A 25,452-nucleotide genomic window follows, 5' to 3' on the forward strand; every position below is an offset into this window, starting at 1 on the left:
GATTCTCTCTCTGTCTCTCTCTCTCTCAAACAAAAACATATATAAAGGACTTAGCTGTGGTCACAAAGTACAACAATGTGATGAATCCTTCTTGGGTTTCTCCTTGTTTTCTCCTTAGACTATAGTTTGTTTAAAATACAAATTCCTTAAAAAGAAAACACCAAACTGAGAAAGTAGAGATTGAAAGTGGAGTAAAAATATTTTCACTATTATTAACAATAACAGATAACCCTTAGTGCTCCCCGTGTTTCAAACAGGAAGCACTTATATTTACCTTATTTAGTTCTAACAACTGTATTATAGGAGGCCTGTTACTAACCCATTTACAGAGATGAAGTGGACAGAAACGGATTAATTTCCCAGTAAATGATGCTGCTGAGATTCCCACTCAGATCTTCCCGAGTTATGAGCCTGAAGTAGGATTTCACAGTTAGGCTAAACTTCCTCCCTATGCCCTAGCATAATTTATCAACTCATTACCACTCATTTTAGGTAGTCTACCCAAAGAAGACCACATAATGTGTAAAGAGCTGCAGAGTTTCCAGTTCCCTTTGAGAAAACAAAACAAAAAAACAAACAACAATTGCCATCCTACTCTTATAAAGCCCTTGCTTGTGGAGTCTAACCCTAGTGTCCTTTTATCCTCTACATATTTATCAGAAAACCAACTGGGGGCGCCCGGGTGGCTCAGTCGGTTGAAGACCTACTTCGGCTCAGGTCATGATCTCACAGCTCAGGAGTTCGAGCCCCGCGTCGGGCTCTGTGCTGATGGCTCGGAGCCTGGAGCCTGCTTCGGATCCTGTGTCTCCCTCTCTCTCTGCCCCTCCCCCACTCATGCTCTGTCTCTGACTCAGAAATAAACATTAAAAAAAAAATTAAAAAAAAAAGAAAACCAACTGAACTATTCCTTCTATCTTTTGCACTTAACCTCCAGACAGCTCCAAAGTAACCCATCTCCTTCCCCTCACCTCTATTCTCTTTATGTATTTCTTGTTCCAGTTTCATGGCAGATTTTAAAGCAGGGCCAAGCCATCATAGGAATTATAGAGGTGTAACTCATAAAACCAAAGGAAAATGCAGACACCCGAAAGGAAGCGTATGAGAAAGCCCGCATCGGCAGCCTGGGAGGAAGTTTTCAGTGTATGCTCTGGAAGAAGAGAAACTAGGCTCATTTAACACTTTTCTGAGGAGAACACAATCTGGAGAGATCAACTTTGGCGTTCCTAGTCAATGTTCAATTTTATTAGACCTTCCTTTTGTATATTCACTATTTTATGACCATGTACATTGAGTTTTAAACCCAGGTTTTTCTGCATTGTTTTCTCTAAGAGACGATAATAATAATACTAGTAATAAGAATAATAAGTAATGCTGGGCACCTGGGTGGCTCAGTCGGTTAATCTTCCGACTTTGGCTCAGGGCATGATCTTGTCATATGTGAGTTTGAGCCCCACGTCAGGCTCTGTGCTCACAGGGTTCGGATTCTGGGTCTCCTTCTCTCTCTCTCTCTCTCTCTCTCTCTCTCTCTCTGCCCCTTCTCTGCTCACGCTCTCTCTCTCTCTCTTAAAAATAAACATTAAAAAATTAAAAAAGAGGGGCGCCTGGGTGGCGCAGTCAGTTAAGCGTCCGACTTCAGCCAGGTCACGATCTCGCGGTCCGTGAGTTCGAGCCCCGCGTCAGGCTCTGGGCTGATGGCTCGGAGCCTGGAGCCTGTTTCCGATTCTGTGTCTCCCTCTCTCTCTGCCCCTTCCCCGTTCATGCTCTGTCTCTCTCTGTCCCAAAAATAAATAAAAAACGTTGAAAAAAAAAAATTAAAAAAAAATAAATAAATAAAAAAATAAATAAATAAACATTAAAAAATTAAAAAAGAAAAGTAATACAATCATGGCCTGTGTTGATGACGGAATTCATACCAACGGGAACAAAAATCTCAATTTTTCTTGTTTTGAACCTAATGGATCAGTTATGAATTACTGACATTTAATCCTGGTTGTCAAATTTTGAGACACTGAGAAACAAGGAGAGCTAAGTCTGAGGAAAATTCTGGAAATAATGTCAAAAAAAGGAATGCTTGAGAGAACGTTACTTAATCTTTTCAAGCATTATTTCAAATGGGAGGTGGGCTCGGAAATACCTGCCTTCAAACATTTCAATAGCCAGATGTAATTCAGGTTCCTAAAAATAAGCGTCGTCCGTATTATTGGTCCTAAAACTCTCCTCAATACAACCATGGTGCCTCACGATTCCAGAAGCTTCCAGCACATTTAATAGCTGCCAATGACTTTTGGAGCGGACAAGACCCCTTTCTTCATGAAGCTCAGTCACTTCTGTAAATATATTCGCTCACTTTCATACTTTATTTTATGCTTTCATATTAACACTTTTTATGCTTTCAAAAGCCTTGTGAGATGAATATTTTGTTCCTATTTTAGAAGTGAATGAATCAAAAAAATAAGCTATTTGCTCAAAGTCACCAGTCTCCAGGGGTGGGAGTCAGGACTCAAACCCAGTGCACACGACTGAAATGTGTGTTTCCACCACCATTCCTGCCCCAACTAAAAGAGACCTGAAGCTACCTGATCTCCCTGATCAGCCATCAGAGAAACTGTATAAGAAATTTCTGAATTGGGGCACCTGGGTGGCTCCGTTAAGCGTCCAACTTTGGCTCTGGTCATGACCTCGTGTTTCGTGAGTTCAAGCCCCACGTGGGGCTCTCTGTTGTCGGCGCGGAGCCTGCTTGGGATCCTGTCTGGGATCCTGGGAGCCTGCTTGGGATCCCTCTGCCACTCCCCCAGTGTTCTCTCCCTCTCTCCCAAAAATAAACAAACATTAAAACTAAATTCTAAATTCAGAGATTATAGTAAACAAGCCTGAAAGCCCCAGGCAGCTCTAATATGAAAAACAAGTAAGAATAAGGGTCTTATTTTCTTTTTGCTGAAAATATCTTATGTTTACATAATATTTGGATTTTCACATTAAAGATACACATGATGTGTGTAAAAAAATGCGATAATGCATATTTCATAGCCAAAATTACACACAAGATTTTTTTTTTTTTTTTTTTTGCTAAATTCCAAGAGAGGTCATGGCTTGGAAAAACAGTAAAGAAGCTATTGCATAACTGGTGAAGTCTCTCGAGTAACTTAAAATCCTTCCTCCTTAAAGCTTCCATTTGTCCCACACATCCTTTTAGCTCTGGCTAGAAAACAAAAAATGGAGTACTGTATCAGACTGGACTCTGTCAGTGTGCCCAGAATTTATGGAAGACTCAAACTTAAACATAAGTCAGAAGCCACAGAGGGTGTGAAGAGAGTGGCACTCAACTGTGTATATTACAAGATGTTAATAGTTTGAATATTAGTCTCTATGTTTTTCAGCATCAGTGCCACGGTGAAATCTTAATTGGATCGGATACCGAACGCATCGCCTCCCTCTGACCCTTGCTACGAGTCCTCATTCACTGGCATATACTTTCCATCATCAATTGTACTCACGTTTCCAACACACGATCTAATCAATGGGACAAACAGCCTTGTTTCGGATCATCACACCCCACAACTGCTCTTCCAAATGTACCGAACAGAGCTGTCATGCCACAGGTAAGAGTCTACTTGCAGATGTTATAAGGATCAGCCAAAAAGGTTACTTAGCCTTTGCAACAAAGCTTGTGTTTTTAATTTCAGTGTCAAGCTTCACGATGCCATGCCATCATTCGATACCAATCTTTGTAAAAAAACGTCTCCGAGGTCGTGCATCTCCTGCACAACTCCAGTCACCTTATTTTCGACGTGGCTCTGGGTCTCTTTAGACTCCATGTGCGACTAGCAATCAGTCTTAACTGTTGATAGCTTCACTTCTCTTATATATAATTACACTGAATCCCAAAGACTATGGCTCACCAGTATCTGCTTCCCCTGAATAAGCAAAATTAGCTAGCGGCCTAAATTCAGCTCTGTTATGATTCAGTTGAGAAAATTATATAAACTGTGTCAAGGATAGAGTGGGTGTGAGATACAGAACTGAGTTTTTCCAATATGTTGTGAAAAAGGAAATGCTGACTTTTATTTCTTCTTCATTTCAAACCAAGTGCAGGATGTGTAATCTTTTACTCGCCACACACATTCTGCTCCAGTGTGAACCCTTAGATGACTCACAAATGAGCAAAATCTAATTTAAGTAGGGTTTGACTAATTTCACTAGTGATCATCACAAATCTTTCAAACCCACATCTGTTGAGAGCATTATGTATGTGTTGTCCAAATCTTGATTGTGTGTTTTCAGTTAAATACCTTAAAACATGTCAGCATTTTAACTAAGAAGATAAGTAAATATTCTAAGGGAAGCATTCTTATCAGATAATTGCACACTGTTTACACACAAAACTTGCCGGAATGATGTTAATCATTTTGGTTCTTGTAATTGCCATTCCGGTAACACAGTCCCATCTTGAGAAATTAGTCTGCATTTATCTTACAGAAGACAAGGATTCTAATTTAACGAGGAATGGAGATGGCCTCACCTTACTCTATTGCACTGCCCCACCCCACCCCCCAACCAAACACGCGTCTTTTGGGCTCTCTCTCTTTTGCTTGTGTGGTGACAGTTCTAAAGACAACTTCCAGGCTCTCGGCCTAAGAAGACCCAAGGCTGGCTGAGTCCAGCATGAGTATTTTCCTGGCCATTTCCTTTTCTTTAGATGCCACCGACTGAGGTATGTTCAGACCTTCCCTTCCAGTGAAATGTTAAGCCATGAGATGCAAAAGTAAGCTACATTGATTTGGGAACCTATCTTGGTCCAGGCCAACCTAACAAATGCTCCACGAGCCCATCCCATGGAGTGGAATACTGTGCTGCAATGTAGGTAGGGCCAACTGGTTACAAACACTCCTCGATCTCTCTTTTACAACCCCTTCTGGGTTGGGCTAATGGTCACCCCGCTTGTTTGAAACGGTACTTTTATCAGTTAAAAACTCCCGAAGTGTATTGTATCCAAAAATGAGATTTTTTGAAGGATGGCAGTTTTTTTTAATAAAATGGAATAAAAGTCCTAAACATTTTCTTCCCAGACTCTCAATAGTTTGTTCTCTTTGCAACCCTATTCTGAAGATTTCAGTTCTAGGGTTCATTTTTAATATTTCTGCATCCTGACTAAATACCACGTAATCTCTCCATTATTACCACTGCTTATCATTCCAACCATATTCACCTTCAAGATTTGTTAAATTTTAGTAAGTAGTATGATTTGAGAGCACTGTAAATGTATTTGTTCCTTCTTGAACACGTGCTGTTTTTAGAAGTTTTTTTTTTTTTTTCAACGTTTTTTATTTTATTTTTGGGACAGAGAGAGACAGAGCATGAACGGGGGAGGGGCAGAGAGAGAGGGAAACACAGAATCAGAAACAGGCTCCAGGCTCCGAGCCATCAGCCCAGAGCCCGACGCGGGGCTCGAACTCACGGACCGCGAGATCGTGACCCGGCCGAAGTCGGACGCTTAACCGACTGCGCCACCCAGGCGCCCCCATGGTGGGTAACACGTGCTGTTTTTAAAGGCAGAAGTTTCAAACACATTTGTTAAAAGGGCTCAGCGGTAGCACAACTGAATCTGATACTTTGCAAGAAAACAAAATATTTTATAGACCTAAAATATCTTGTTAACATTTTTCCAGAAATTTACTTCTGAGAATTGATATAAGCATCCATATTTGTTTTCTAACTCTTCTAAATTATAGCTCTAATGGTTGTTCCCTTTCTTGTTTTACTTCCAAATGTATCAATAATCTCATTTCTGATATAAGAATGGTTCCTTTCTAACGCTGAAGATTTAATCAGCATTCACTATGAAACAGCAATGTTATAGGCTCTTAAGAGAATCATTAGAAGAAACTGTCATTACTAAATCTTTTCAAACACTAAATATAATTCCCTTCACTGTTTAGATTTCAATTCTCCTGTGACTATATTAAAATGTAAGACATCTGATGGCACTCTCTTGAGCTACTTTTTCCACCTTAGCCAAACCTGAGTACCTATTATTTTCTCAAACGATATTTACAATTTACAATTTACAATTATGAGGGTTAAGTATTTGTGGCATACCTTCCAATGTAAAACAGCTCTTTATTTTTTGTAAACAATGGGAGAGAAAGCTCTTGTTGTAACTCTATGTCAGTAAACATCTTATTGGAATCCTGGACTTTAGAGATTATTGTTGCCTGGTTGAAAAGAAAAAAAAAATATCAATTTCCCTCAGACATACTAAATTGATGTGCTTTGGGAGAATAAGATCAATTTCTATGTAAAATTGTGGACATTACCTGATTGCATTATAGATTTAAATTCGACCCATGAAACGACCCCCTCATCCCTAAAAATGGGCAATGGATGGACCGTCACCCAAGAAGCAAGCCCCTTCAAACCAGTGGCAGTATTTATTCTAATCCATAGTGACAGCTTAAATAATTTTATACCTCCTTTAAGATTTCAAAACTTTCACATGTATTTTCAGAAGAACCTAAAGACAGCACATTAACCAAGTGACCAAAGTCAACATCAACACTAATGAATCATATCAACGTCCTCCTGACAAAAGGCACTGAGAAGTGAACAACATCCCCTCTGTGGCATCCTTGTCAATACCTCACCTAAAATACCTCCATGAGGAAGAAACATGAAACTAAGCCAGATCAGAAAATATGCTACCAAGGGGCTCCTGGGTAGCTCAGTTGGTTACGCGTCTGACTTCAGCTCAGGTCATGATCTCACAGTTTGTGGGCTCGAGCCTCACATCGGGCTCTGTGTTAGCTAACAGCTTGGAGCCTGGAGGCTGCTTCAGATTCTTTGTTTCCTTCTATGTCCCTTCCCCATTCTCTCTCTCTCTCTCTCAAAAATAAATAAACATTAAAAATTTTTTTTTTAAATATGCTACCAAATCACTGGTCAAGAATGACAATGAAAGACTGATGAACCATCCCAGACTGGAAAAGACCCAGATCACAAAATAAGTGTGAAATGTGATACTAGGTGGGCTCCTATCAGACAAAGTACAGTAAAACCTTGGTTTGCAAGCCTAACTGGTTCTGGAAACATGCTTGTAATCCAAAGCATTTGTATACAAAAGCAAATTTCAAGAACCATTGGCACAGTTGTGATCGTGTGATGTTCGGCATCACGCACTATTCATATTGCAAGACATCACTCATCTATCAAGTTAAAATTTGTTAGAAACGTTTGCTCGACTTGCAGGATACTCTCAAAACAAGCTACTCGCAATTCCAAACTTTTGCTTTACTTTATGGTAATAGTTGGAAATTTTTGACTACGATTTGTTGTAAATAGTAATATATCCATGTTAATTTCATGGTTTAAATATTAAGTATAGTCATGTCCAATACTAACATTTGGAAAGGCTGGGTTTGGGAAAAGTACTCTGCAACCTTTTGTAAGTCCGAAGTGATTTTAAAATAAAAATTCTAAAGTGTTTACCTATTTGATTTCCATTTTATATTTGTGAGGATAACATTTTATTATGTTTTAGAACAGTGCTCAAAAACAAGGAACTTGTAAGTATATAACCTAGGGTTTCTATTTGTTGATCTTTCTACTGCATAAAGTTTCCCCCCAATATAATTTTAAAAGACTCTGTCCTACATTAAAAGAAAGTAATTTTTTATTGCTTTGGTTTGAAGAGTGTATAAAAGGATTGTGAAACCACAGAGGTATGTCAGGTATCCTCATGCAAGCATTTGTTCACGGATGCATGAATTAGTTCCTCTGTTTTTCCCACCTCCACAGCTGTAGATTACCTGTAGAATTTACTGCTTCCCCATGCCATCTGGTTACCTTCTTGGCTTATCAACGAGACTAAATTTTATGAAGAAGAGTGGGGTGTGTGTGTGTGTGTGTGTGTGTGTGTGTATGTGCGCACGTGCGTGTGTGTGTGCGTGCGTGTGTGTGTGTGTTTTAACTCTTCTACCTAACACAATACCTATCATAGAATAAGCCCTTGGTAAGCTTTTGAAGAAGAAAAAGGAGAGAGAAAAAAGAAGAGAACGTAAGAGGCTTTACAGCATGCCAAAGTGAGTTTGGGGGAGATAATGTTAAGCATATTCATACAAACTATAATTTCGCTCTGGTGACCATAATCATTATGACAGATAATCAATACAAATCATGCAAAATGATCAGGATGAAATTTCTTCCAATACAGTTCTTATCCATGTGCTTGAACCAGCAAAGTTTCAGTGACCGCCCTGCTATTTATCTAAATCTGTCAATTATCTTGGTGAGTTACAGAGACTGCTGCAATTTCTGTGACTCTATCAATGAGCCCTGCATATAGAGCTTGTCAAACAATTACAGTGCACTTAGTATAGAAAGTGCCTGATAACATCATTTTACGTTATCTCTTGTCGTTTGCACTTAAAAACACAGCTTCATACAACATAAAAACACAGTGGTATAGAATGAACGTTAATTTTTGCTTCTCCCATCAATGGGCAACAAGTAAAATACGTACCAAAAAAAAAAAAAAACCACATTAAAAATGACAGCATTTTTAAGTGACTTTGACCGACACAGATACTCACAAAATTTAGAGCCAATCTACACTATCTAGTTTGACTATTATTAGGCTGATAACTGTGAGTTCTCTCTCCTCCATCTAGAGCTGTGCAGCCTCCCCTGATAAAGCCTTTGGCAATGGTAACCTTCATTTCTAACCTAAGATAACTTTAAAGAGAAAACGACCAATGTTAAACTAAATTAATGGTAGGATTTTTCATTTTAGTGGCAAAAACTGACATGTTTTATTTCCATCATAGTTTAAAGGAAATAAACAAAGACTCTGAATCATTGATCTTATGCGAAGAAAATGCATTTACTACTTACTAGTTATACTACTTACTACTTACTAGTTATACTTACTAGTTATAAAAGCTAAAAATAACTGTCAAAAGAGTATTTCTAAATATCTAAACGTATTTGTATCCCATAGAGCTGATCCAAGTCCAAATTCATTTTGAAGCCACAGGAGCCCTCCATTTCTATTAGCAAAGAAACAAAAAGATAAGAACAAGAGTCTTCTTAAGTCACTCTGCTTATGAAGACAATATGAAAAGGAGGTTTTTCCATACATACAGAGGGCAAACGAACTGTATTTTGCTGTCTTCTACGACCGGAGCCAACTTTAAGTCATCTATAGATTTGGAGGACACTTTTACATTCTTGCTCTCCCAAATCTATAAAATAGAAATTTGACTATGATGAACATGCTCTTTCCTAAGGAATTAATATTTGTGATTATTTTCTTTTTGTGCATCTAATATAAATTCGCCCCATTAAGGAATCTAATGCAGAACTCAGTTTTTAAACACAACCTATTTTCAAGATGAATATTTTTCTGGAACGCTGAACATAGCTTCAGTTATCAGGAGACAGAGAATCTCTTGGTAGGAGATACTGCTGAGGTGCAATCAAATGCACGGAAAATGCTCACCAACGCTTTCCAGCAAGCTTAAATTTAAAGCAGAGTGAATCCCACACTGCATTTCTTATATATTTGATTTCGACCAGGGTAACAGGTATAAATTCTGCCTGAATGAGGAGGGAAGAGAGGGGAGTAGCCTAAAAGGCAAGAGTGATGTTAACAGCTAGAGAGCAGACCGCGGAACAGGCACGAAGCACACATTTCAGGGAAAGTAACAGCCCAGAGCACAGCCATCAGCTAGCAGCCCATTATGGGCAGAAGAGATGAAAAACACTTAATACCTGGAACAGAGGCCGAGTGGATCTGTAGACAATTTTTTTGTGTGTCAGGTGGTTAAAGGGACATTTAGTGAGAAATGCCAAGGCAAGGAAAAGACTAATCTGGAAAAGTGCATTGTGATGCAATGAGAAGGCTGGAAACTGCTACTTCCTGTGTACTTCAAATAGCCAGTTCAGGGTGACATTAAGTCACGGGGTGGGGGGGGGAGGGGCGGGGGAGGACTCTCCACCTAATTCTCCCTGTAAAAGGACAAGAAAACAGTCATGACGGTAATTAAGAGCTACTCTTAGAGAAGGGCACACTATTAGTCTTTGAAACAGTACTCCGTACGCATGGTGACTATAGCTAATGACACTCCACTGTATATCTGAAAATTCCTAAGGGGGGAAATCTTAAAAAGTTCCCATTACAAGAAAAAAATAAAATTGTAGCAATGTAAAGTGTAAGGTGGCAGATTTTAACTAGATTTACTATAGTGAACATTTCATAATACATACAAATATTGAACCATTATGCTGTAAGCCTAAAACTAATATTATATATCAATATAATACGTTATATATATATAAGTATGTATATGTACGTACACATGTATATATGTGTATATATTTACATAATACATGTTATATATCAATTACGCCTCAGTAAAAAAGTCCTGCCACAGTAATGTCTAGTGATTCTTTCCTTAAGTCTATATATTTAGATCCACGAGTTTATCAATTTGTATCACAAGAATAAAGTGGGATGCTAATGGTAAATGCCAGATTCTAACACAGCCCAGAAGTATGTACCAAGGAGGTCTCTTGATGAGGGTTCTAGAAGCACTGCTGGTCCCCTTCCACAGACTGTTCTACTTTGGTCTTGACTTGTTATGTTACACAAACCCAGGAAACAGCCTAAAATAATAATAATAGCACCAGCCATCTTCTAACCACATTAGCCTCAGTGTCCTAATGACCAAATTTCATTTAATACATCTTGTTGCCCACCATCCATAAATATGGTCTCCAAATTTGAAGGTCTAAAGAATTAGATACGATCTCTCTGACATGTGAATTCCCTGTGTTTAAAGAATCACCTGCTTACTAACCATATTTTTGCCAGAGTCTACTCAGAAAGAAATATGAAGATGTAGTGTATTTCTAAGCACACCCTACACAGACCATTCTCCTAAATGACTGCAAAAAGTTTAAGTACTATTTAGCACATAAAATAATGTCTGCTTTCACTTGAAGGATAACAAATACAACCCTGGACACACAATAAATCATCTGAAATGCAGTTGTTTTTATAAACAGTATATGTAAAGTAGATAAATAGAATGTCTAGATTAAATTAATATATGTTCCAAATATTTTGATCTCATTTATTCTCAGAAAGACACTTGGATTATAGGTATTATTAACCCCACTGTCTTTATTTTTTTAATGTTTATTATTTATTTTGAGAGAGACAGAGAAAGAGCATGAGTGGGGAAACGGGGTTGAGAGAGAAAGAGAGAAAGAGAGAAAGAGAGAAAGAGAGAGAGAGAGAGAGAGAGAGACACCCAAGTATGGAGCCTGACGCAAGGCTCGATCACATGATCACAAGATCATGACCTGAGCTGAAATCAAGAATCAGATGCTGAAGCAACTGAGCCACCCAGGCGCCCTTCATTATTCCCATTTTAGAGCTGATTTTAGTAATATTTAGTAAATTTTAATAATATTAGTAAAATTTAGTAATATTGGGCAATTTATCCAAAGTTCCACAATGAGTAGGAAGTCATAGAGTCCACAATAAAACTGAAGTCGATCTGACACACACTGTATTTATCCATTATGTGATCAAACTAGACTATCACCTTCATCAAAGTCATTATTTATATTTTCCAAATTAAGTAGCTGGATTGCGTCAGGAAGGCGAAGAGTCTGACCATCCAATTACTACAGGTTAAATATGCATCCAGAAAAAGTAACAATTGCGTTCCTTCTTTCCTTTCCATGAACATCTGTCTCTCCATTCTTCCACGTCTACATCTATAATTTTTCGTTTTCTATGTCCTATGAAAACTTTTGGTCACACCCATTACCTTCCTCAAGTTAAAAAAAAAAAAGGAAAATCTATCTATTCCACATACCCCAAGTGATCGAAAATGTACCAAGGTCAAACTCATTGTTATAACTGCTTATTCAGACCAGCAAACCAAGGATATTCATTTTGGCATCTCATACATACAATCCAAAAGTATTCAAGTTCTCTGCCACCTCCTCCTAAGCAAATGTAAATTGTTCCTTTGAAGCCTTTGGTGCTTTGTCGATAAATTCCCTCTCCATCTCAAATTATTTTACTGTCTTTTTTTCTGTATTTTTTTCAGTCATGGGTTGGTTGGTTTTTTAACCTATTTACCACACTGGACATTCTTTTACTGTGAATGGCAATACTGAACTCCCAGGATATAGCCTGCAAGAGATAAACACAAACTTGCTTCCTGTCACATAAAATCTACTAAACAATGGTCACTGATTAATTGAAAGAGAAGCACAGATAACATTACCAATCAAGGAATCCCACAATCTCTCTCAGAAAAATGACATCAGCATTGCCCAGTAGCTTTATGTGCATTTGGAATTTAACCTAGGGGCATGCATTTCCAGAATTCTAAATGGACTTACAGGGATTATTTCGATATACGCACTCTCAATTATGATGTGAAAACTTTAAAAGTTAAAATAAGAGCACTTTTAAAATTTTAAGTAATGTTGATTTTAAAATCTCAACCTCATTCAAGCAACTCCATTTAAAACTCAATTAATGGGAATATTTTCGTTGCCTTTAGAAAATTTTACATTCCCATAAAAGTGTGATTTCAGCTAATAACTACTGATTCTTTATGAATTAGTTGATTTTTATACACCTATCTAACGAAAACAAACTTTGATGAATCTGTTAAATATTCATTACAAATGAATGAAATTAAAAGCTAGATTCCTCGTCAGTAACACCGCATAATGATTACTGCTCTCGCTTCGTTTACGAGAATATGGATAAGAGAGACTGAGACAGAGAGATTTAGTACATGCACAGTATATATGATGGTACCCTACTGGTTAAGGCAGAATGGCTCTGTGTACTTACATATTCTTTGTTAGGTCAGAAAAATGCTATAATTGGGCATATCCTACTCCACATCCCTGGAAACCCTTAACTTGTTCATCCTTTTTGTTTATAATATAGTATCGGTATTTGTAAAATATAGAGGCATTAAAAGAAAAATAACATAATGAAGATTACCTTGACTTATATAGATACTCATCAACAAAAACAGATGTTTCACTCTTATTTAAGGTGTGTTCAAAGGAAACAATGATCCGTGGAATAAACGGCAAAGATTCTTCCTCAAGCACTCAAAATTGAAAATTCTCTCAGATAAGTTCATCAGTGTGCTACGCTCCATTTTATCAAGAATAGACACATAAAACTGGCAAAGTACAGAAATGTGGATATGTAGACATCTTGCCAGTGCATTCTACTTAGAAACTCTTTACCAGTACCAAAACGAGAAATTCCAAATATCTTTACAAATATGAACATTATCACACTTGCAGTAGGTTAGAGACTGGGAACAGGATACAAGGATAGTAGGGGGAAAGGCCATGCTCTCTCCAAAGGCCCCTCAGTTCAGAAAGCGTTTGAATGCAAATCCCATGCCCAAGTATTCAAAGGGAAAGAATCTGTGGCGGGAGGGGAAACATCCCAATTTGGCTCCGACGAGGACGTGACCACCGAACCCACGTACCACAAGGTGCCCACCTTTGGTCTAATATCCATTAGAAACTGACTTCTGTTCGCATTCATTTTTTAACCAAAAAGAAAAGCTAAAAAACAAAACCACAGATCCACCAACACAAGACCACCACTAAGGAAAGGGGGGTCAGAACCGCTCATGACTGAGGGACAACAGACCCAATAATGTCACTCGGCGGTTTTTCAAATGCAAGTATCAGAAAAGGAAAGATACGCATAAAGTTAGTTGTGTGCACCGTACCGACCCCCAAAAATGAAGCTAAAAAACAAATCGACTGGCTAGAAGCACCCACCGCTCTTCGTTTATTAGTGAATATTCTTGTTCTAATTTTGGAAATAAAAGTTTTATCAGTGTGCCACAATCCTGGTAAACTAGACATCTGCGGACTCATCTGGATGCAGGATTAAAGCATCACTCCCTAAATTATGGCTTCACCGTACGGACACCAACCCAGGCTCTCCTTTCAGAGGAACGAATGCCAAAAACCTCACGAACTATTTCACAGGAGCAACAAGTTTACGTGTTGCTCATCCCCAAAGCAAAGAGAGCAGTTCTCCATCCAATCGCAGACATTCACAATAATCATTTGCGACGTTGAAAGGCCAAATGCCCTACCTTTCCTACATAGAGAGGGTCTGAACCCATGTATTCCTCCAGCACAAAGAACTGATTCCACACCCAGCTGCGCTTGGTCCGGGACCTCCCTGATTGGAAATAGGGCTTTGATCTGGACCTGGAGAGCTCTGCTTGACTCATCCCCGAGAAACACAGGAAAAGCGCTATCAGCTGCAGAAAACGGCACAGCTCCGCTTTGCCCAACTTCATCTTTTTTTTTTTCTTCCTTTTTCCTGTGTAAGAAAAAAACCTTGACAAGAGAAAAGGCACAGTTCCAGTTGGCTCAGTAGCTCTTGCCTCCGGCAGGGTGTCAGCTGGGAGTCCAGAGATAATAATTTGTAGAGTGTTCGATTGTAAGGGGTCACCACTGCTGAATAACCTTCGCCAAAGAATGGTGTAATAGGTACCTGGCAGAACAAAAGGAAGAGCCAGTGTCAGAAACCAGAATACATCATAACTTTTAACTCTCATTTGCTAACTTACTGTTGATCTTCCCCCAGATACCGGGAGTTGGATAATCATTAAAATATTGATGATGAACTTCAAGACGTACAACGACTGGTGCCATATTTCTAAACCACACCAAGACTGCTCGTGCAGGATCACCCGGTTTACTTAATACAAATGGAGCAACGTCGGTTAAAGAAATCATCTGAATGCCAGCCTTTATCACTATTTTTTTTTCTTTTATGTTACAGTCAGTTTCATTCGCTGGTATCGGAATATGAAAGCCAAGCTGCTCAAAGCAGGGATTTAACCAAATGGGAAGGACAGATGCTGGCTTAAATCTCTTCTGTGAAACTGTAAAGAGAAATAAAGAGGTATGAGGTGATTCAAACCCGGTCGATTGATGCTGAGTCACAGAACACCAGCTGTTTTGATGTGTTCTGATTTGATTGTGATCAGCTGAAAAGCTCAGTGGTTTCCCTTTTCCACCCTTCAAACCTATTGTCACGTCGGCTGTGTGGCCTGGTACGTTATGCCATAGGATGGCCGTTATTTGCTACCCCACGAATATTTATCGAACATCCTAGAGCAGGGCTTGTGCACACAGTAGGGCCTTCTCGCCTAAGTATTTACAGATTACGAAGAGATCATTAGAGGGGTCTGAAGACTCAGCTGTCTTTGTGAGCCCCACTCACAGCAAGCGTGCACCCAGAAGGCATCAGCAGCAGTATGGGAATAAAATAACTTTTCTTCTAAAGTCCACTTGTGTCGGATGCAGAATTCTTGACGATGCAAGAGATACAAGGTCAGTTACAAGAGAAACTTCCAAACATACCCCAAAACACAGAGGAATGAGGATTTCTGGCAAAATGCTTAAATCACTATGCTGCACTTTGGTTTGTAAATTCATTCGACTACCTATAAATAAATCAATAGGATAATGAAGGTGAAGGCTAATATTTGCCTTTTTCTTTTTTTTTTTTTTTTTTTTTTTTGAGGGAGAGGAGGTAAAATACAGTTTTAGGAACATGAAGCCAAAAGATAGTTCCCAATCAAAGTAGAAAATACACTGTCTTTACCTTATAAGCTTTTCCATCTTTCTACCTGTCTCTCCTGTAACAAGAGTGTCTGTAACTCATTAGATGATTTCTGACAGTAAAGTCTGCTTATGGAAAATGTCTTATCTTGTAGAAGAAAAATGAAATGCATTAAACGTATTAAATACATTAAAATAGTCCACCCACCTGTAAAAACAGGTTGCACTTTGATCTCTGTTCTAATGAACACATTCGTGTTAAAACTATGTCTATCAACTTTTGAAATTCCAGAGGGCACTGCAGAATAATCCAACATACGGCTGACATATGTGGAGAACTACCAGAATAGGCCAATTATTATCGGAGCATATTCACCATAACCTGGGCAATGAACACCTTCTCCTAAAATCCAGATCGGTCATCTCAGCATCAAAAAGGTCCATTTAGAAATCACTCTGGAAGGGTTAGTTGTTCTAAGACTTAGAATTATAAACAAGAAGTAATGTGGGGTCGTATCTTTGTATTCCCATGTAGCCACCACACTCCCCCATCAGGCGGAAAGTTCACTGCAGGGAGGTCTGAGCTAACCCACCTGAGACACAGGTTATCTGTAGTTAAAGAAGGCACATAGGTGTTTCTTTCTTTGCTGGGAAACAGAAACTAGTATGGACTAGTCTACGATGAGCCAGGAACTCATACTGAGTGGCTTTTGTGGGAATGGCTGTCATCATGGGGAGGGCCAAGGTCATGTGGTTCCCTTCATGCCAGTGGCAAAAAACCATGTTCCGGGGCGGAGGGGGATGGTTAGAGTGTGGTCACAGGACTGTCGAGCTTAGGAGACCTGGGGCCAAAGAATATTCCAGTTTCGCTGCTCTACTTCCTCAAGAGAGAATGTGTTTTCTCAGAAAAACAAGGAGATAAATACTTTGGTCCTGAAGACAATTTTTTTTAAGGTAACATAGTTAAGTTATATTATTAAGGCCACTTTATGGTTCAAGTGAACTTGAGAACACTGTTACATGGTGAAATGCGTTCAACTTTATTTTTAAAATTTTTTACTGTTTTATTTATTCTTCAGAGAGGGAGACACAGAGACCGAGCATGAGTTGGGGAGGGGCAGAGAGAGGGGGAGACACAGAATCCGAAGCAGGCTCCAGGCCCTGAGCTGTCAGCACAGAGCCCGACACGGGGCTTGAACTCACAAGCCCTGAGATCACAACTTGAGCTGAAGTCGGATGCCCAACCAAATGAGCCACCCAGGCGCCCCTAAATACATCCAACTTCTAAGAACCTGAGTGGCAAATGGAATCCAGTATTTGGGGAGTTATTAAAATTATACACTCAGAAAAAGTGTGGGCACCTACACCAGAGAAGGATTCGAATTCCGAGTCTGCCCTGTCTTAGCTATGCAGCCTTAGACACATTATTTCAATTCTAACATGCGTTCCAGAGAGGAAGCTGTAAGCCTCTAACTTACAAAACAGATAACAACTGCATCTACTTCATAGGATTAAATAAGCAAATCATGAAAAACTAAGGATGATCCCTGATGCAACTAACAGCCTTAAAAAAAAAAAAAAGCTGTTGGGTTATTATCTATTATTGTGATGATATTTTTTAGTTTGATACTGGTTATGTTAAAGTTAGTTTGTGAAGTAATGTTAGTTTTCATGTTAATGTTCTTTATAGGAAGATGTTTTAGACAACTCTTAACACTGAATGAAAACACTCTCAATAGTTCCAGTCACCGCCAGAGAACTATATGGATCATGAACCCAAAAATCTAGATGAATAGGGACAATGGCACCAAAATACTTTTAAAAAAAGAATGCAGTACTTTCTTTCCTAAAGGCATGTCCTCTGTGATTTTTATACGTCAAAGACTGGTATCAGAATTGGAGAGATTTGAGTTCACTCAAAATGTTCACTAATAAGAAAAAGAAATATAATCTGGACCAGGAACAGGATCACTGGGGTCTTTGCCCTAAAACCTCCACCATTTGCTATATGACCTTAGATCCCTCTGGGATTTCATTTTCCACATTTGCAAAATGAGGGAGATGAACTAAATTATAAAGTCTTTTTTTTTTTTTTTAACAGATGTAACTTCTCTGCTTTTGACAATTATATAGAATTGGTTTTGCTGGCCTTTTTTAAGCTGTGAAAAAGCACACATTGTTAATGAAAGGGCAGAATGATATAAGAAAGTCATAGGAATATAAAAGCATTTTTTTACATTTATGAAATTTAGCAGGAATTTTAACATGAGATGTTTAAATTACTCTTCTTGCCTCTTGAAGATCTTTTCTCTTCCACCCAAGACTGTGAAGTTACCAAACGAGCCAGAACATACAAAAGCAGTGAGTTACAAAACACACCATGGGTTTTGTAACTGGGTTAATATTTGTGAAAGAGACCGGAGATCTGTATTTTCCTATTTAAAACCAAGTGTTTTAAAAGCAGGGATTAATAAAAACCTTGGTGAACAGGAAGACCCACCCTAGTATCTAGAAACAGAAGTAGACACACGCAATTGACGCTGAGAACATATTTACAAATTTTCTTTTCATTACGATCAACTTCATGTTTTTAATATGGGAAATTAACCATGTAGGTCAATATATAAATTCCTTGGTAACTCTTCCATGTTTATGACTCAAAATCACTTTGGAAAAAAAAAAAAGTCCATTATATTTTTCTGCAGTAGTTGAAGGCTCTTGACCCAAATTTCATTTGCCTTTCTTTAAAGGTCTTTAATAGCGTACAAGAATATTTTAACGGACTCTGTGTACATTACTGGAGGATAAAATTCTCATTTTTATGAAGCAGATGATTCTACAATACCCTCTGTGAAATGCACTCATATAGTCAGAATCTCCCATGTGAATGATTGTGATTGGACTAGGGGAGATTCATTGTTGATCAACATTGTTGACAGTGACTAATAACTCTGCCTAGAATGAACAACTGACAACAGCAGGGGGAAAGTCACAGGGCAGATGACCCTTCATCATGAGGCTTCCCCAAATCCTTGCCTTCCTTTACGACCAGATCTGGTTTTCAAGGTAAAGACCAGTACAGAGGGTCAACCCAACTAATCCTGACCTGACCTGAGAGATCATGAAGGAAATGATAGGCTCTGAAGCATTATGAAAAACCTTCCGTTATTCGTGGTCTTCAAAGAGAAGTCATCAAAGCATGAACTTGAGATTCCCTACTGCAAATAGGCTTCCTATCATCCCACAAGTATCCGCACTTAGAGAGGCACCCCAATAACATTGTTTTTTACATTTAAATGAATTTGAGCACACAACCAATCACAATTGTTGCCATTTCTCACAAAGGGTTAAATTCGGACTCGCAAATCTGTGCCCCAAAGCAAAACCCTGCACCCTGCCTAGTTAGGTCTCCATCCCTCTAGTCTTTTCCCTCCTTTCCGCCTCCTGAATTTCCTATTAACAGAGGGAAAGTCCCATCAGAAACAAGGGAACAGTCCCCATTAACAGAGGGAAACAGTCCCCACTGTTTCCCCATCAGAAACAGTCCCCATTAACAGAGGGAAAGTCCCCTCAGAAACAAGCAGAGACCCCTGCATCCAAGCGGTGTTATGTGTCATTATGTCCTACGTGGGAAAGCTTGGGGTGGTGACCCACTGGAGGTCTGACCTGTTCACTATTGCTGGCTCAGAAAGAAAGACCGTGCAGAACAACGATGTGTTGGGATATATACACACTTTGGGTAACTTCTACAGATCTATGTAAACTTCCAGACAGTTACAAATGGGTAGCATTATAGCTGTGGGGAGAAAAACAACAGGTTCTACCTAAGGAGAAAAGAACTGAATAGGAGCCAACCAGATGTTTGAAAGACAGTAGTGGCTGCTACCGGACTGGTAATTTAAAATTTAATGTATGCATATATATCTAATATATATAATCTAAAATTTAAGATATACATATATATACATACATTAAATTTTCGATTACACACGCACACACACACACACACACACACACACATATCTGAGTAAGGTTTAAAATGTTTTCCTCTTGACATTTTAAAGCTAAAACTTGTAAGGGATGAAGCCCACTTACAACTGCACCAAAAACCATCCAATATCCTAGGAAAAAAACCTAACTTGGCAAAGAGGCGAAAGGCCTGTTTCCTGAAAACTATGAAACACTGATGAAAGAAACTCCAGAGGAGACAAAGAAATGGAAAGACATTCCCTGCCCACAGACTAGAAGGACAAATATTGCTAACATGTCTGTACTACCCAAAGCAATCTACACACTGAACGCAATCCCTATCAGAAAATAAAACTCGTATTTTTTAACATACAACGTTTTTTTCTGCCAAACTAAAAGCACGTGAAAATCATAATAGTGGGATCAACACAACACAACACACCTTAGTCAAAAGAACAGAAGAGATAACCTCCAAAAGGAAATTTTAAGTGGATGGAAGCAAAAAGGAAAAAAGAAAAGAAAAAAAGGTCCGTGGTAAGGATCCGTCAAGTAGTTATTTACTGTGTCAACATCATTTATTTGACCTGACACCACTTTTACCGTGCTACTTTTTGGTTCCAATTATTTTTGTTCAACTACGTGGCAAAGAATTATTTCCAAGTAGATGGTTTATTATTCACTTAACCTTAATAGCTCCTATTATTTTACCCAAACAAATTCATTAGTATAAAATTTTCTTGGATTTTCTGCTCCACTTAACATCTCGGGGAAACCACTTTTCAAAATCAGAGCAAGTGACTATCATAGGCTCAAAACAATGTTTGGTTCATACCTCAACACAAGGACTAAAAATCCCTTAACGACAAAACAATATTTTGTATGCATCAGCATCCCAAGTGCTAATCAGCAAAAGCATAAATCTGCGAGGACCTGCTCCATCTAAATTACAGGCAACATGCTAAAAGCAGGACAAATCGCATGAAATGGATCGTATTCAGCCAGTCACATTAACATACAAACACACGAGTAGTTTTAAACACATGCCTGATTACCAATTAACTTATACATGCTAAACTGCTTCTCTCCAAGTGCTACATGCCTTCTAGAAATAACTTGAGCTATGAAAGAGGATGATCAGTTATGTTAAAGGGAAACATATTCGTATTTTAGGTTCTGTGGCAAAGTTAGGGTGGAATATTCTCTTTGCAGCTCAATATAAGTAACCGATGGCTTAGCTCAGTTAAATACTATCAACAGTTTCTCTAAATGACAAGCAAGGGACAGACACTCATGCTCTCTGTGTCTGGAGCTGCATCACACACGGGTCTGAAACTATTTCGAAATGTACTGACTATATACCACATGAACACATAATTTCTTATCTCCTGGTAAGTCAATGAAGATTCGAACAACTTGTGCCTCTCCTTTAAAAACAGGTATGGTTCACAATTATGTGGATCGTGATATCCCCAAAGTAAATTCTTACTTGCATTTTCTAGAAAAACGGTGGTAAGAATAACATTCGAGGACTCCGTGTACTTGACAGAAAATAATCAGTGAGAATGCGAAAAATCCATAATGGATGACTGTCCAACATCTCTCGACTCTAACTGATATTCCCTAAGATGTTTTGCTCGCTAATCTACAAAACCTAACAGTACCAGAAATCACAGTTGTAACAGTAACAAAAATTTTTTAAATCTTGCTGTTGGCCTTTTGGGAAGAAACTGTCATTTCCCAGACTGATTGAAAGTGGAACTACATTCTGACAAGCAACATATTTTTAATGGATCCTTATGAAGAGAGAACAATATACATGCTCAAAAGTGGAAATGATACCATTTCACAGCAGTGGTTAGAGGGCACTATGAAAATACTACCATTGCCTTAAGAATAACCTTCCATGTATCCGTTCTTTTGTACCTTTTTGTCTGACAAAAAAAAAATATGCCTTTTTAAAATAGTCCTTGAGCATTTAATAGCATTATTTAAATTCAACGAAAAGACTGCCTCCTGATTCACCTAATGCCTTCTTAAAAGACTTTCCTTTGCCCTTGCTTTCCCCAGGACAGCAGCCACCTGTCACCACTGAGGTCCTCACTGTGACTTATCTCTGTCCATAAAGTTAGAGCAGTCTGCTTGGTAAAAAGGATAATACTTGTTCATTGTTACTTGTATTTATTTTTAAAGTAGAACCACTGAATACATTTGAAGGAATACAAAAGAAAAGATAGTCTAATCTCCTGTTCATGAATGGGCAGATGTCATAATTCCACAACAGACAGAAAGTAATCCAGGGCAAGGAGCATTTCAAGATCTGTGGCCACATTTTCCGACCACCACATATAAGCAGAGCTTTCAAGGATAATGTTTATGGGACAGAGAGAATGTTACTTCAGTGCTGAGGAAGGTAATCGCTTGGCTCTCCTGAGGGTTCATGTTGCAAAAAGAAAAAAATAAATAAATAAAGAAGTCCCTAAACCCTCTGTTCCTCCTGATGTTTGAAGGTTCCTTGAGTGGTGGAACCACAAAACTGGAACAGACATTAGAAAAACCTAAGGTGGCCTCTTCTTTTTTTTTTTTTTTTTTCCTAAGAAAAATGGTATCTACAGAATTCTAGTGAAATGCCCAAGGTCACGCGACAAGTTCTTAATGGCACTGGGCATCATTGGTTACACCAGAAAACTTAAAATGTTAAACATTTCTCATTCTGATACTAAAGATCCTTCTAATTTATCATCTTTGGAATAGATTATATTCTTTGGAATAGATTATATTCTTCAAAAGCCAAGAAAAGTAAGTTTAATCATACTCCAATTTTTATAGGACCATGAGTTGGAATTCTCCAAGCAGGATTATTCTATCCAGAAGGGTCATGAGTGCAGAGTGAGAATAAGGGGGAACAGATCCATTTAGGACTGTCGTTTCCATATTACCCAAAAGGCACACTGAGGAAGATCCAACTTTAAAATCTCCTCTCCTTTCCAAATCTGGTGATCAAAGAATACCTACCACACTGTGACACTATAGATGTCCACTGAAGTTTAAACAGTAGCTCTTTGAATGTTGTAGAAATAGGCTACCAACTCAATATCTTAAGATGTAAGGATGTATATGTATGGTTATTTGGTTGTTGCTACAAATCCTATATTTTGAAAGGACTGTCTGCTCCTATCTATAGCCATTTACTATTTAGATTTAATATTGTCATCTTTAGCTTCTATTATAAAACATACTATCATTTAACTTCTCTATCCATATACCATTGAAAGTTTAGGATTAGCTTCAGTAATGCTAACACTGATGAAACAGCCCTCTTCTTTTTTTTTTTTTTTTTAACTTAAAAGGTATAATTTTTTACATTTTAATTAGTGAGGCTGGGGACCCTCCGTGATATGCGACTTCTCACGTAAAGAAACTGTGATCAACTGCATTAGCTCCCTGGGCCAGATAACATTACAACCACAGACCACAGCCTCCCACAGTTAACTGGCCTAAATATTCAGGCAGGGGCCCTGGAAATGAATCACACAGCCTGTAGCGTGCATCTGGCTATCAGACATGGAATGAAAACTTCTCTAAGTGGATTACAGAGTCGATTTCAACAAAGCACAAATAACTTGTCACGGGTAAAAGGAATGAAAAAGAAAAGAGGAGCAAGAGTTTATAATTAACTAGAAGAAGCCCATGCAAATTAAAAAGAAAACAAAATGACATCCCACAGTCCATCTGAGCTATTTATATGTTATACATAACATACGTATGCATGTACAATTATAACAGTGAAAATATACTTATAGTGTTTTTTCCTTTATGCTTCTACAACATCCCAGCCATCTCAATTTTACTGTGTAATTTACCTTAGCATTTACACTGAGCAAGGTATGATGTATGTGACTTCAATAAAAGGCATCATGTTTTCTTTTTTTTTTTTAAAGGCACCATGTTTCAATAAACATTTTGCAAAACAACCTAAAAGAAATTCTACCAGAATGAAAATCTAGAGTATAATCTGAGATGAATATATGGACAGATGTCTGCATAGTCATTTGCACTGATAATTCTGTCAGGGAGGAGACTTGCGAACAACAAGGGGGAAAATGTTTGCAGGGGTAGCTTTTCTGCAAAACCGGCAAATCCCCAGAGGAGGCACTCGCGTATTGCTGGTTACAGCTAAATGTGCTCTGCTTGTCAGAGGCTGAGGAGATGGTCACACACAGGACTCTGATCACATGTCTTTTTCCTTGTCCTCAGCTCCCCTTTATCCCCCCATTTGGAAGCAACGGATTCCTTTACGCCAAGGAGAAAAGCTCCCATCACAATCCCTTTGCAACACGCTAATGCGTGTTAGTTATTTTAGAAGTTCCTGAAGCTCCCATTTTAAACTAAGGCTCTGAAGCCTTCCAACCAAGCAAAAAAATGTTTGTGTGTGCGTGTGAGAGAGAACCATGATAGGATACAAACCCCTAGCACAACAAATGCAAAACCTTGTGAAATCAAGGAAGCTTAAGATCACTGAGGCATAAATACAACACTAAACAATCTATGGGCTTTTACTTTATAAAAGATTTCTGAAAGACGTGACAAAGTATCTGACTCTATGCAGAGAAGTTTAAAACAGCTTTGCCGTCAAATTAACTACAGTGCTGAACAATAGGGAGACCAGCAAAGAAATCATGCCTGAGGAGACACAGTGGGGTTGGTTTTTTACATCTAGGGAAGGCTGAACAGTAGCCAAAACTCAGTATGCTCCCCACCCTGTCTTTTTCATTGGACACTAAAAACTAGAGTCAATTCAAGGGTAAACTGCAGTAATACAGATGCTTTACAATTCCCCTTTTATAAAAAAGGGAAAAGCTCTGTGCTATTGTATCAAAAGTAGACTTAAGGAGAGTTGTGAGCCTGTCAGCTGATTGTCCACACAATTCCAATGACCTATTGCAGCCCTTAATTACAATAATATCTCACGTTGTAAGCACACAATGCCCTTTTATTAAAGCTGCAATCCGAAATAGCTTTTTGCAGGGTGATGGTCTGCACTACTGATTATTGTTTTATTTTTCTGTCCACAGACATTACCAGATAAGACTATTAACACTGAAGGCCACCTAATTGCTTTTCCCACTCCACTCTTTATTAAACACTAACCTATAAACAAGACTTCCACAAAGTTGTCAGTTTCGCTACGTGGTCTCCATTCTTTTGCATTTTCATTCATACTATTCCAAATAGCCCTAAAAATGAAGAAACTGATTCTTGATGTATTTTCCTGTCACATACCATAACAAGCCAAGAGCTTGGGTAAACATAAAGTCTGACTAGTTCTTTGGGGAAAAAAAAAAGTAATTCCTGGTGAGTTACTGAAAGCCTCCTAACGTAATTACTTTTTTTCCTTAGCTTCCCCCCCCCCCCCCGCCCACCAACTTGTCTTTATAAAGACACAAACTATTTAGATGTTGCTGGCAGTGAATCAATGCAAACTTTCCTTTAAAACACGGGATGTTACCGCCCCTAAACTCTTTCAAAATGTGTCCTTTTGTGCCGTGAACCTGATCTTTTAAATGTACGCTTGTCATAAAGTTCTGTTTATCTACTTCTGTATGGAAAATGATCTGCTGAACACCTGTCTGGTTACAGGAATTAGGAAGGATGGCTCCTACTTAAAGATATTTCACTTCACTCATCTAATAAAAGGAAGATATTTCTTGCAACATAAGTATATTCACGGTTCAATCTGCAGATCTCCAAAGCCTTGAGACACCCAGTCCTTGATGATTTCTTCACAGTTCTCAACTGCCCAAGGCTGGGTGAACTCACGGCCAATCTTTTACTCAC

At 38.5% G+C, this 25,452-nt stretch overlaps 1 protein-coding gene across 4 annotated transcripts in view; it reads right to left on the reverse strand.

Moving 5' to 3' along the window:
- CDH7 (cadherin 7) overlaps positions 1-25,452 on the reverse strand; it is a 129,164-nt gene that overhangs the window by 101,649 nt on the left and 2,063 nt on the right. For 3 of the 4 annotated variants that reach the window (XM_058691855.1, XM_058691854.1, XM_058691853.1), the window contains exon 2: positions 14,166-14,572. The exons of the other annotated variant lie outside the window; for it this stretch is intronic. In XM_058691855.1, coding sequence (XP_058547838.1) covers positions 14,166-14,375 — 210 coding nt within the window. In that variant the 5' untranslated portion in view covers positions 14,376-14,572. The remainder of the gene's footprint in view (positions 1-14,165; positions 14,573-25,452) is intronic. 4 annotated transcript variants of the gene reach the window in all.

This window comes from Neofelis nebulosa, chromosome 11, assembly GCF_028018385.1.
Source record: "Neofelis nebulosa isolate mNeoNeb1 chromosome 11, mNeoNeb1.pri, whole genome shotgun sequence".
Lineage (NCBI taxonomy): Eukaryota > Metazoa > Chordata > Mammalia > Carnivora > Felidae > Neofelis > Neofelis nebulosa.